Source organism: Oncorhynchus clarkii, chromosome 14 (assembly GCF_045791955.1).
Source record: "Oncorhynchus clarkii lewisi isolate Uvic-CL-2024 chromosome 14, UVic_Ocla_1.0, whole genome shotgun sequence".
NCBI lineage: Eukaryota > Metazoa > Chordata > Actinopteri > Salmoniformes > Salmonidae > Oncorhynchus > Oncorhynchus clarkii.
In genome coordinates this window covers 8983947-8996348 of record NC_092160.1, presented here as the reverse complement: position 1 = coordinate 8996348, position 12402 = coordinate 8983947, and the positions used below count along the sequence as shown (strand labels likewise).

General features: G+C 41.4%; 1 protein-coding gene across 1 annotated transcript; it reads right to left on the bottom strand.

Annotated features, from left to right (window-relative positions):
- Positions 1-3100: 3100 nt before the first annotated feature.
- LOC139365953 (CD40 ligand-like) lies at positions 3101-7433 on the bottom strand. The gene is made up of 5 exons (XM_071103016.1): positions 7191-7433; positions 6077-6211; positions 5927-5948; positions 5707-5790; positions 3101-5570 (listed from the first exon to the last, which is right to left on the bottom strand). Exons 1-5 carry the CDS (start codon positions 7371-7373, stop codon positions 5203-5205), a joined length of 792 nt encoding a protein of 263 aa, XP_070959117.1. The 5' UTR covers positions 7374-7433; the 3' UTR covers positions 3101-5202.
- Positions 7434-12402: the final 4969 nt, after the last annotated feature.

Below are 12402 nucleotides of genomic sequence, written 5' to 3'. Positions count from 1 at the left end.
GTTGCGGGGACTTCCATTCAGCCACTGGAACATTAGTGATGTTGGGCGATTAGGCCTGGCTCGCACTTGGAGTTCCAATTCATCCCAAAGGTGTTTGATGGGGTTGAGGTCAAGGCTCTCTGCAGGCCACTCAAGTTCTTCCTCACTGATCTTGACAAACCATTTCTGTATGGACCTCGCTTTGTGCATTGGGGCATTGTCATGCTGAAACCGGAAAGGGCCTTCCCCAAAATGTTGCCACAAAGTTGGAAGCACATAGTCATCATTGTATGCTGTAGGGTTAAGATTTCGCGTCACTGGAACTAATCCGGAACCATGAAAACCGGCCCCAGACCATTATTCTTCCTCCACCAAACTTTACAATTGGCACTATGCATTGGACAGGTAGTGTATCTGCCAAACCCAGATTTGTCTGTCAGACTGCCAGATGGTGAAGCATGATTCATCACTCCAGAGAACGTGTTTCCACTGCTCCAGAGTCCAATGGAGGCACGCTTTACACCACTCCAGCCGACGCTTGGTATTGCACATGGGGATCTTATGCTTGTGTGTTCCTGCTGGGCCATGGAAACCCATTTTATGAAGCTCCTGACGAACAGTTATTGTGCTTCCAGAGGCAGTTTGGAACTTGGTACACAATATGTGCTTCAGCACTCGGAGCTCACATTCTGTGAGCTTGTGTGGCCTACCACTTCACAGCTGAGCCATTGTTGCTCCTAGATGTTTCCTCTTCACAATAACAGCACTTTTAGTTGACCGAGGCAGCTCTAGCAGGGTTGAAATTTTACAAACTGACATGTTGGAAAGGTAGCATTGTTATGCTGCTTTTTGTTCTATGTTGCTCAGTCTGTATGCTATGTCTTGCTTGTCCTATGTTGCTCTGCGTGTGCTCACTGCTCAATGATTGTATATATTGTAATTGTTTTTAATAACCTGCCCAGAGACTGCGGTTGACAATCAGCCGGCTGGCTGAAATCGGCACTTTTACTGAAACGTTGATTAATGTGCACTGTAAAAATAAAATAAAATCAATAAAAAATAAAAAATAAACCCAATAGCATGTTGAAAGTCACTGAGCTCTTCAGTAAGACCATTCTACTGCCAATGTCTGTCTATGGAGATTGCATGGCTATGTGCTCAATTTTATACATCTGTCAACAATGGGTGTGGCTAAAATAGCCTAATCCACTAATTTGAATGGGTGTCCACATCCATCTACCATCTACCATCATATCAAGAATCTGATTAAACAGCATGATCCTTACGCAGGTTGATCTTGTGCTGGGGACAATAAAAGGCCACTCTAAAATGTGCAGTTTTATCACACAACACTTATGCCATTTGTCTGAAGTTTTGTGGGAGTGTTCAATTGGCATGCTGACTGCAGGAATGTCCACCAGAGCTGTAGCCAGAAAATGTAATGTTAATTTCTCTACTATAAGCCGCATCCAATGTCGTTTTAGAGATTTCGGCAGTATGTCCAATCGCCATCACAACCGCAGACCATGTGTAACCACACCAGCCCAGGACCTCCACATCCAGCTAATTCACCTGCGGAATTGTCTGAGATAAGCCACCTGGACAGCTGATGAAACTGACAAATATTTCTATATGTAATAAATCAGTTTTGTGGCGAAAAACTCAATGCCTATGCCCTCCCAGGGCCACCCATGGCTGTGCTCCTGCCCAGTCATGTGAAATATATATAGATCCGAGCCTAATTCATTTCTAAATTGAGTGATTTCCTCAAGTAAAATCATTGAAATTGCTGCAATTTGTGTTTATAGTGGATTTTTTTTCTCATTTTGTCTGTCATAGTTGAAGTGTACCTATGATGAAAATTACAGGCCTCATCTTTTTAAGTGGGAGAACTTGCACAATTAGTGGCTGACTAAATACTATTTTGCCCCACTGTATATTTTTTGACATAAAATATTGTATCATCAACAGAAATTCACCTCAAAATCATTTTAATTCAGGAAATCTATTAAAGTATTTGCACTCATAGAGAGACGTAATCATTTACCAATGTAATCAATATTTTAAATGATCATGTTTTTGTCCAATGCAATACCTATTTGAGCTTCTTCTGTCAATTTGCAGAGTACAAATAATGTATAATTATGTTCAGGTGGCTGGAACATAATTATGAAAAAATGTGTTCCACCGCTGAATCTAGTTGATGACCCCTGCACTACAGGTACATAGAATATGCTACAGTGACTAGCCTATGTTGAGAGACACATGACATGGGTGAGTATAGATGACATCCTGTGAATGCAACCTCCCCTCTACACCTCTGGCAGGGTGTTCTGCACCTCTGTGCAGTAGACTCACACTTTCCATGCTGTTAAACAACTCACTCGATCTCTGGAGTGGAATGGTATAAATGACATCGGGGCTGTGTGGAGTTTTAACCTTTGTACTGCGCTTACCTTTTTATATATATATATATATATATATATCACACACACACACATACGATAGTCATTGAATAGATGTTACTTTACAAAGTAGCTTACCGTCAGTGTTAAGATCTCATATCGTTGTCAAAGCATCATCACGTTATGGTCTGGTAAAGAACCTCTTCCACACATGCCCTGATCTATTTCCAGTCTGTGGTTTTCCTGCACAGATCTTCTTGCTGTGGTGCATAGTTCTAGAAGGTCACTGTATTACATTTGATGAGATGGGATGCAAAAGGATGCAGAAGGTTTGAGTGCAAGGCTGCAACTTGGTTTCATAAACTTTGTTGCTCTGTGGGGCACCATAATGCCTCCTTACAAATTGCATGACCTTTGATATGTCTGTGGTGATGTCTCATGCTCTTGATCAGCCTATTTGGTGGTGTTCTTGAGCCAAACAACCAACCATTGGTTTGATCATTACACTTAGCAACCCACAAAACTGTAGGGAGATGGGGGGGACTTGTGAAATTAAAGGTTTCACAGGCTGCATCAGTTCCAACCACCAAGCACTGAGCCAATACTGTATGTGATAAACCAAGTGGAAACTTAGCACAGAGATACTGTATGTGATAAACCAAGTGGAAACTTAGCACAGAGATATACGGTTATATTTCATTAAATAATCAAGAACGTTTTCAATAAAAAATAATTTATTATCTATACAGACACCATACGTCACAATAAATACACAGTCATTGCCATATTCCTAGTAATTAATATTAATATCTAACATCGTAGGGCTGGGATACTAAGTTATCCAATCAACAGCAATAAGTTCCAGGGATTTGTGGGTTTCACCGTGGGCTTGGTAAGAAGATTAATATTTTTTAATTGATCTAGTCCAGATATTCCCAAACTGGGGGGGGGGGGGGTGGTACGCCAAATAAAAATGTGATTCACTTCTTTTAAAAATGTATTATTATATAAAAAAATCTTCCCATTTTCAAACAATTCCATTTATAATTTCCAACGGGGCTATACATTTGGGTGAGTTTTTTTCTCTCGCCTGAATAGCCTAATTTCACTGCCAAAAATAAAATTAAACCATCTAGTGTTCAGCAAAATAACAACACAATGTCAAATACAGCTAGCCTAGTAAAATAATTAACATCCAATCGCATTAACCGTTACTCTCTTGCGGGAATTCCACTAACGGTCCGTATGTAGCCAAACGTAGCTGCTGCTCATGTTGGTATCTGTACTGATGGCGCAAAAGCCATGACAGGGAGACATAGTGGAGTGGTAACGCACGTGCAAGCAGATGTTCCCGATGCCACTTGGGTACACTGCAGCATCCACCGAGAGGCTTTTACTGCCAAGGGACTGCCTGACAGCTTGAAAGATGTTTTGGACACTACAGTGAAAATGGCTAACTTTGTTAAAGCAAGGCCCCTGAACTCTTGTGTATTTTCTGCACTATGCAATGATATGGGCAGCGACCAAGTAACGCTTTTACAACATACTGTGCTGGTTATCAAGGGGCAAAGTATTGACACGTTTTTTTTGTAAAGTTGAGAGACGAGCTTAAAGTTTTCTTTACTGACCATAATTTTTCACTTGTCTGACCGCTTGCATGATGACGAGTTTCTCATACGACTGGCCTATCTGGTGATGTTTTTTCTCGCCTGAATGATCTGAATCTAGGATTGCAGGGACTCTCTGCAACTATATTCAATGTGCCGGACAAAATTGAGGCTATGATTAAGAAGTTGGAGCTCTTCTCGGTCTGCATTAACAAGGACAACACACAGGTCTTTCCATCATTGTATGATGTTTTTGTGTGCAAATAAACTCAAGCTTATGGACAATGTCAAATGTGATTATAGCTGAGTGAGTGTGCAATTACGCAGGTACTTTCCCGAAACGGATGACACAAACAACTGGATTCTTTACCCCTTTCATGCCCTGCCTCCAGTCCACTTACCGATATCTGAACAAGAGAGCCTCATCGAAATTGCAGCAAGCGGTTCTGTTAAAATGTAATTTAATCAGAAGCCACTGCCAGATTTCTGGATTGGGCTGCACTCAGAGTATCCTGCCTTGGCAAGTCGCGCTGTTAAGACACTGATGTCCTTTGCTACCACGTACCTATGTGAGAGTGGATTTTCGGCCCTCACTAGCATGAAAACTAAATACAGGCACAGACTGTGTGTGGGAAAAGATTTAAGACTGAGATTCTCTCCAATACAACCCAACATTGCATAGTTACATGCATCCTTTCAAGCACACCCTTCTCATTGACCTGTGGTGAGTTATTCACAATTTCCAATGAACAAATATGGTTTTATATGTAAGATGGTTAAATAAAGAGCAAAATTATTGATTATTATTATTTATGCTCTGGTCCTATAAGAGCTTTGTGTTACTTCCCATGAGCTGGGTTGTGACAAAAACTCACACTAATTCTTATGTTTAATAAATGTATCGTATAGTGTGTGTGTGGCAGGCTTAGAATGATGGCAAAAAAAAACATTTGAGAGTGCGCTGACCCTGGTGCTAGAGGTGGTACGCAGCTGGAGGTTGAATGTTTGAAGCGGTATGGGACTATAGAAACTTTGGCAACCACTGGTCTAGTCCATGTTTAGATCCATTTAGCAGATTTGTATTCAGTCCTGTCCCACTCCAACCACTCACATGGCCTTGATTCCATTCATCGCTCCAAAAACAGGCACAATCCAAAGTAGCGTAGTCCATCATCTCTATACTGTAGGCAATGTCCATTGTGATGACCAGCCTACAGCTTGTACAATCCAAAGGTGGTAGTCCCCTCCTCATAGTTGACTAGGCTGGGGTCCGTCACCCACACACTAAGCTGATCGTCTGGCTCCAGACTGAACACTCCTCCCTGGAAAGCTGTACATACGTCTGTATGATCCTGGTCCCCCAGGCTGCAGTAGGCTGTCATCAGGTCTTTCTCCTCTCCCGTCTCCCCCTTCCTCAGCTTCACCCGGCTGGCCAGAGGGGTTTTGGGGTGCCATTTGGAGAAAGCCACCTGGGAGTAGATGTTGTAGTCTCCAGGCTGCAGCACCTTCAGCCAGCTGGACATGTAGTACTGGACGTTCTTCCGCACTGAGTGGCCTATGTTCCACTCCAGATACTTTGCTGTTCAAGCAGACAATTTACATGTTGAAGTGCATTTTAAAACCTTATACTGAAACTCTTATATCTTGTAGGAACATAGGCCACTATGTTCCTACAAAACAAACCTAGAATTATAGTGGTAAGTAACATCTCTTACTTGGGGGCGAACCAGAAACAGGTTGCTTTACTATCATGCGTGCCATGGCTCCATACGAGGGCCCATCCCCAGTGAGTTTAGCAGCTGAAACAGAACAGACAAACAGTTAGTCTTCACCCTCTCAGAAGAGAAGGTTCTCTGCTGACAGAAGGTGAGCTTGGTAGAGTAGCAAGTCCAGGAAATTATACATACATAGATGCTATAAAAGATTTGAACATACCTCTTCCTTCCTCTTGTGAGACCTTGAGCGGAGAGACAGGAGAGCACAGCATTGCTTAATCATATGTTAATACTGCATGTTTTCTCTTCTACAAAATGTACTCATGAAACCTCCGGTATCTTAATTTGAGTCTCGGCAACCTCGGCCTACCTTTGCCAGGATGCTTTTGTATTTCTCCACAAGCTTCTTACAGTCCAGCACTGACTGGATGTCTTTCTCACACTCTTCAAGTCTCTTCAGGATGATCAGATCATCCAGGTACTTGCTGTCAAGGTCCTTGTGATACTGAGCCCCAACAAAGCAGGAATAAACGTTAACTCTATTCTAGCTAAATGTATCTTAATATCAGCACTGCTTAAGAATGATCATATGTCAGTCTTTCAAATCAAATCTTATTTGTCACATACACATGGTTAGCAGATGTTAATTAGAGTGTAGCGAAATGCTTGTGCTTCTAGTTCCGACAATGCAGTAATAACCAACGAGTAATCTAACCTAACAATTCCACAACTACTACCTTATACACACAAGTGTAAAGGGATAAAGAATATGTACATGAAGATATATGAATGAGTGATGGTACAGAACGGCATAGGCAAGATGCAGTAGATGGTATGGACTACAGTATATACATATGAGATGAGTAATGTAGGGTAAGTTCACATCAGGACAAACTCATGAAACGTTAGGACTAAGCGGTTGTTGTGTACCAGCCGCTTCTGAATGTATCTGTTGAAGTTTTTATTCGGATCCTGGGAAGTTTCCTGAGACCCCCTGTGCTTGAAGAATAAATAGGCCTAGGTTTTCACTGAAATATTTTTTATGTTGAAAAGATGCTCTGCATTAAACCCCATCGCTCTTTGAAGAGTGAAGAGATCCAAGAGGTCTTTCTCACGTCAAACAATATCCCTCTCTAAGACACCCCAGGATAGATTTCCGCTATAACATAGTTATTATACATAACTAAATTAATACATTTATATCATTCCCACTCACATGCATTCTTGAGAATATTTTTAAATTAAACTTTAGGAAAATAGGCCTACTGTCTTCATAATATATATATATTTTTTAAGTAAGTACAGTGAAACATGTTATTCTCAAATAGGCTGCATAACAAAAGTAGACTTGTATCCAAGATCTATGATAGTTCTGAACTTGGCACTAAGAAACTTTGCCCAACATCAATGAACCTGAACGTTAGACCCACTCTTAGACGTTTAAATAACTGTGTCTATATATTTAAAGAGAGGTGAGTTCGTACCTTGTTGTCCGTGTGGTACAGGTATGCGAATCCCCCCAGTAGCAGAACCATTTGAAGCACTATCATGCCAATGAGAAACCTGAGGAGAGGTTTGCTGTGGCCTGGTCCTGGTGCCGACATGACAGAGCCTAGCCGTGGGGGAATAGGTGGCGGAGGCATGCTGGTCTGGTAAGTGTTGATCATGGTGGTGCAGAGGGATCTAGATACAGAGAGGAGAGATCTGACTGCCTTCACACACCATACACATCTGAACAGCTACTGTCAGTTGTCACTAGCTAGTGTATTTTTCTGAGTTCACTTCCTGGAATCTCTCAACTTTAAGAGGTGTGTGTGTGTGTGTGTGTGTATGTGTGTGTGTGTGTGTCTCTGAATGCATGTGTGTGTCTGTACAGTGTGCATGACTTGAAGGCATCAACCCCTCCCCAAAAAATCTACTTTTATTCTTCACATGCTTCTTAAACAACAGGTGTAGACAGTGAAATGCTTACTTACCAACAATCCAGAGAGAAAAACAACCCCGTTTTACATTTAGTGTTCATTCCTTGACCTTTCACCTGTTGGTTTCTCAAGTCCATGTTTCCCCAAAGATGAATTCCAAACAGTTCCCTTCTTGAAGTGGTTGGTGTGTGATATGATAACAGCATATCAGAAATGCCCATGAAAATCTCCCGAAGAATTGTTTGGATGTTGCGCAATCAATGAATTTGCTGAGCAAGGTATTGTGGCCGAAATGTGACCATGTAACCAAAGAAAAATGCAACCAGGGTAAAAGCACCTAAAGACACATCTACCCAGCAAACGGGATGCCCTGAGGAAATTCGGTAACGTCCTAAAAACGTCCTCGGGACAAACTGGGAACTAGACAAAACCTCCAGGGGACCATGAGACAACGTCCTGAAGACTTTAGGCGACCATCATGATTCACAGTGGACAACATAACAAGCTGAAACTTTACACCACTGAATTAGTTGATTGGATGCAATCCAAAACAATAGACAAAAGCAGTGTCTATGCACATTTGAACTGTGTCATCAAATTGGTGTTAAGTGGAAATCAGCCCCTCTTTCATCTACAGGTGCTCCAAAACCCACACTGTTTGCCCTGGTTACAGAAAGAGGTTTCACATTTGACACGTCAATGTACACTCATTTAATAGTCTACTTATTTGATGCATAGCTTTCTTTCTACCTTAGCTCTATCTGTCCATGAGATTTCCACTGAGGTTGCAGAATTAGTCAGTATCAACCATACACAATGCTTGTGTGGCCAATGTTGGCACACCCCCCCCCCCCCCCCCCAAAAAAGCTGGAAGGTTGGTTTACTTTAAGATCCACCCCCAGCCTCTCTTTTCACAGTTAAGTATTTATTTGGAACGTAGGACTAGCGAGAATGGAAAGATCGCTAGCTTGAAGACGTGTTAATATACATAGGGTTTTACGGGTGTCACTGAAAATGCAACAGTGTTCTGCATTCCCATGCAAGATTTCAAAGAGGGGCTGTGGGCACAAAGTCCTCCCCTGTGGCCTGCCTTGAAACAGACCTCAAAGAGGTGACGACAGCCTTTTAGACCCTGATGGCTCGATGGCCTGCAGTTGTTGCGAAGCTTTTTTTTTACATGACAGATGTTTGTTTTTCACCCATATGAATAAACATATTTACATTGTGCAAATACAAAAATACACTTTTCTCTCTTATCTCTATTCTCTCGCGCACACACACACCCTAACCTTAGACCCTAAACCAAACCCTTAACCCTAATTCTAACCCTAACACCTGAACCTAAAATAAATGTTTTTCCTTGTGGGGACAGGCAAAATGTATAGTCCTTGTTTTACTATTCTTGTGGTAAAAACACAAACGCTCTCGCTCTGTCTAACTTTTGACTTTATGAATCTTCTACTGGATGTCTATGCAGCACCTGTGTCATCATTGGCAGGATAAGCCAATTAGAGACTCATTTAATGAATCTCTGTTCAAATGTATTTTTACACCAGCGCTTGGAATGAGCATCTTTTGACATTTGCGCTAATTCAAACCTTAATTATGTCATTCAATTTAGGGGAAAACATTTAGCTGCCTTTTGCTAAACATTTAGCAGCCATTTGTTTGGCCCAGCTGCAGTAGTTACATCAGGAGAGAAAATGACTGTGCTTGTACTACAGGCACCTTAATGAGAGGTAGGCTACTTGAAACACACTCAAGTCTTAATTTCCTTCTCTAAAAGCCAATACAAGCAGGACGCTAACAACTGGATCAGAATCTGACTTCCCCCATGGAACCAAGGTTATAGAGAAAGACTACTACTTGGTTCTCCCAGAAATTGTACCCCTGGGTGCAAATGACACTTCTCTCCATCAGCGTGAGAGGGCAGGACAGGGCAGGTATCATGACTCATACATCATTAAAAAAAAAATGTAACCTTTATTTAACTAGGCAAGTTAATTAAGAACAAATTCTTACTTACAATGACGGCCTACCGGGTTAACTGCCTTGTTCAGAGGCAGAACGACAGATTTTTACCTTGTCAGCTAGGGGATTCGATCCAGCAACCTTTCAGTTATTGGCCCAACACTAACCACTAGACTACCTGCTGCCCCAGGCTGGCATATATGACTATTTCTCTCACACCCTTTCTCACTTAGACACACATACACACACGTGCACACATGCACACTCCTACACACTCTTACAGGGTACAGGAATCACGATGTGGAACTTAGAGAAGGGGAAGACTATGGTCAAGTTGGGAGTTTCTCAGACAATAATCTTTCCATTTACTAATTCTATTGAGTCAAGCAGTTTCCATAGAATGTCAACACGTGTCATCTGCCGGCTCATTTGGAGTGTTAGGCTTGCGCCCTAAATGGCAACCTATTCCCTTGATAGTGCACTCATATTGACTAGTGCCTTTGTCAAAAGTAGAGCACTATGAAAAGAATAGGGTGACATTTGAAAAGCAGACATAGAGGATGTCTTGGGTTGACATTCACTCTGCACTAGCAGTAACAGAGGACTTTAGACAAACTAGAAATAAACTAAACTTTTATTTTCATAATGCACATTGCTAAGCAGAGAAATTACACACAATTTGGAGTGTCCCATTACTGAACGCAGCATTGGCAACAGTTTTAAAACAACTACAAAAAAACTGTCTTGGCGTCAGCTTGTTTATGTGAAAACTTGAATTAAAATAATATCTGAACAATGTCATGTACTTCAACAATACTGAGACTAATATTGAAGCATATTTACACGCAGACTGGCAAGCTGTCCTGCAATACACAACTGCCCAAGCAATACATTCTACAGTATAGGCATCCGACCGTAAGTTACTTCAGAGGGTAGTGTGTACGGTCCAGTACATCACTGGGGCCAAGCTTCCTGCCATCCAGGACCTATATACTAGGTGGTTTCAAATGGCCACCGGGACTATTTACATTGACCCCCCCCCCCTGTTGTTTTTACACTGCTGCTACTCGCTGTTTATTATCTATGCATAGTCACTTTACCCCTACCTACATGTAAAAATTACATCAGCTAACCTGTAACCCCACACATTGACTCGGTACCACCTTTATATAGCCTCATTATTGTTATTTTATTGTTACTTTTTATTACATTTTTTATTTTATTTAGTAAATCTTTTCTTAACTTTATTTCTTGAATTGTATTGTTGTTAAGGGCTTGTAAAGTAAGCATTTCACGGTATGGGCTACACCTGTTGTATTCGGTGAATGTGACAAACACATTTGGATTTGATTTGATTTTGAGAGTTATAACAAAACAAAAAAACACTTTGCCACATAACATCTCAGTAATATGACGTAGGGCTTCCTCTAGTGGTGTAAGTACTAATCTCTCTGGTGGCATGCCACTCTTAAGTGAGGGCCGCATTCTAACTTGAAATCCATGTGCTTACCTTAGGCTGGCATTAAAAGAAAAAGATCTGACATAAGGCTAGGTTGAGGATGAAGATACAAGGCTAGAGCTACATTTAAGGTTAAAGTTCAAGTTAGGTTGAAATTAAGGTAAGAGTTAGAGCTACAGTGGATGTAAAATTGGACATGTTTGAATACAAAAATACTCACCACTGGCAAAGCCTAACAGTTCAATTAACCCAGAGTGTCATGTAATTCCAACGGGATTCTGGGTAGAACAGTCCCAGTGGTGCCCTCAGTTCAAGTGAACATGAGCCTGTATACTGTACAGTATTCACACCTTGACTTTTTACACATTTTGTTGTGTTAAAACGTGGGATTAAAATGGATTTGTCATTTTTTTGTCAACCATCTACACAAAATACTCTAATGTCAAAGTGAAAGAACACTTCAACATTTCGAGAAAAAAAAATAACAAAAAACACTATCTTGATTAGAGAAGTATTCAAACCCCTGAGTCAATACATGTTTGAATCACCTTTGGTAGCGATTACGGCTGTGAGCCTTTCTGACAGAACATTCAGGTAGCCTAAGGCGTCTAGCTGAACGAGTGTGCTCGTATTCTCCTTTAAAAGACCTTCGCTGGAAATAAGAGGAAAAAGCGGCAATTAGTATACGCTTCCTCAAAATAGTCTGAATTAATCTAAAATAACTCAAGAAATCTGTCAAATTTGTATGTTTTCGCCGAGGAGATCTTAGTTGCGCAATTCATCTAACTAAGATGCTTGGTGCAGTATTGCTCAATGAAAACATCTGCATGAAAACGATTCGTCTATCGTTGAATGACAAAGACTTTATTGAAGAATCCCTTCTGTTGACCAATCACCGACGATGGGGCGTAGACTTCGACTCCGAACTTCGGCTTGCCTCTAGAAAGGTGTGCCCAAGCAGCCGCAAAAACTCAAAAGTTCAAAACATCACAAAATGTCGTCATAATATTTGTACAAACTCTTCCGAACTATTTCGTCGGGGAAGCATGTGGACGCCTTAACAGATCATCTAAATGCTACAGGTCAGGGTGGGCTGAGTCTGACATTAAAGGGTTAATGTTGTTGGATTTTGCACAATGAGAACGGCAAAGGTAGAAAGTAACCGGAGCTGGAGAGGGAGGACCCAGTTGGTATACATCTTGTAGAATCCAAGGCAGAGTTTCCTAGATGGCTGGGGACACAACTGATGGGTCGCGACCAGTTCCTTTTGGTTAAGGGCCTAAGACTGGGTTGACTTTGCTCATCTAGTGGGTCACAAAGGAATTCAAAGGTTCCACAGGAGAA

Excerpts from the sequence above, each read along its gene's own strand:
- LOC139365953 (XM_071103016.1), bottom strand. The coding sequence starts at position 7,373 with ATGATCAACACTTACCAGACCAGCATGCCTCCGCCACCTATTCCCCCA. Across the intron at positions 6,212-7,190 it reads TGTACCACACGGACAACAAG|TATCACAAGGACCTTGACAG; the intron begins GTACGAACTCAC and ends GTTGGGGCTCAG. Across the intron at positions 5,949-6,076 it reads ACAAAAGCATCCTGGCAAAG|GTCTCACAAGAGGAAGGAAG; the intron begins GTAGGCCGAGGT and ends TCTCCGCTCAAG.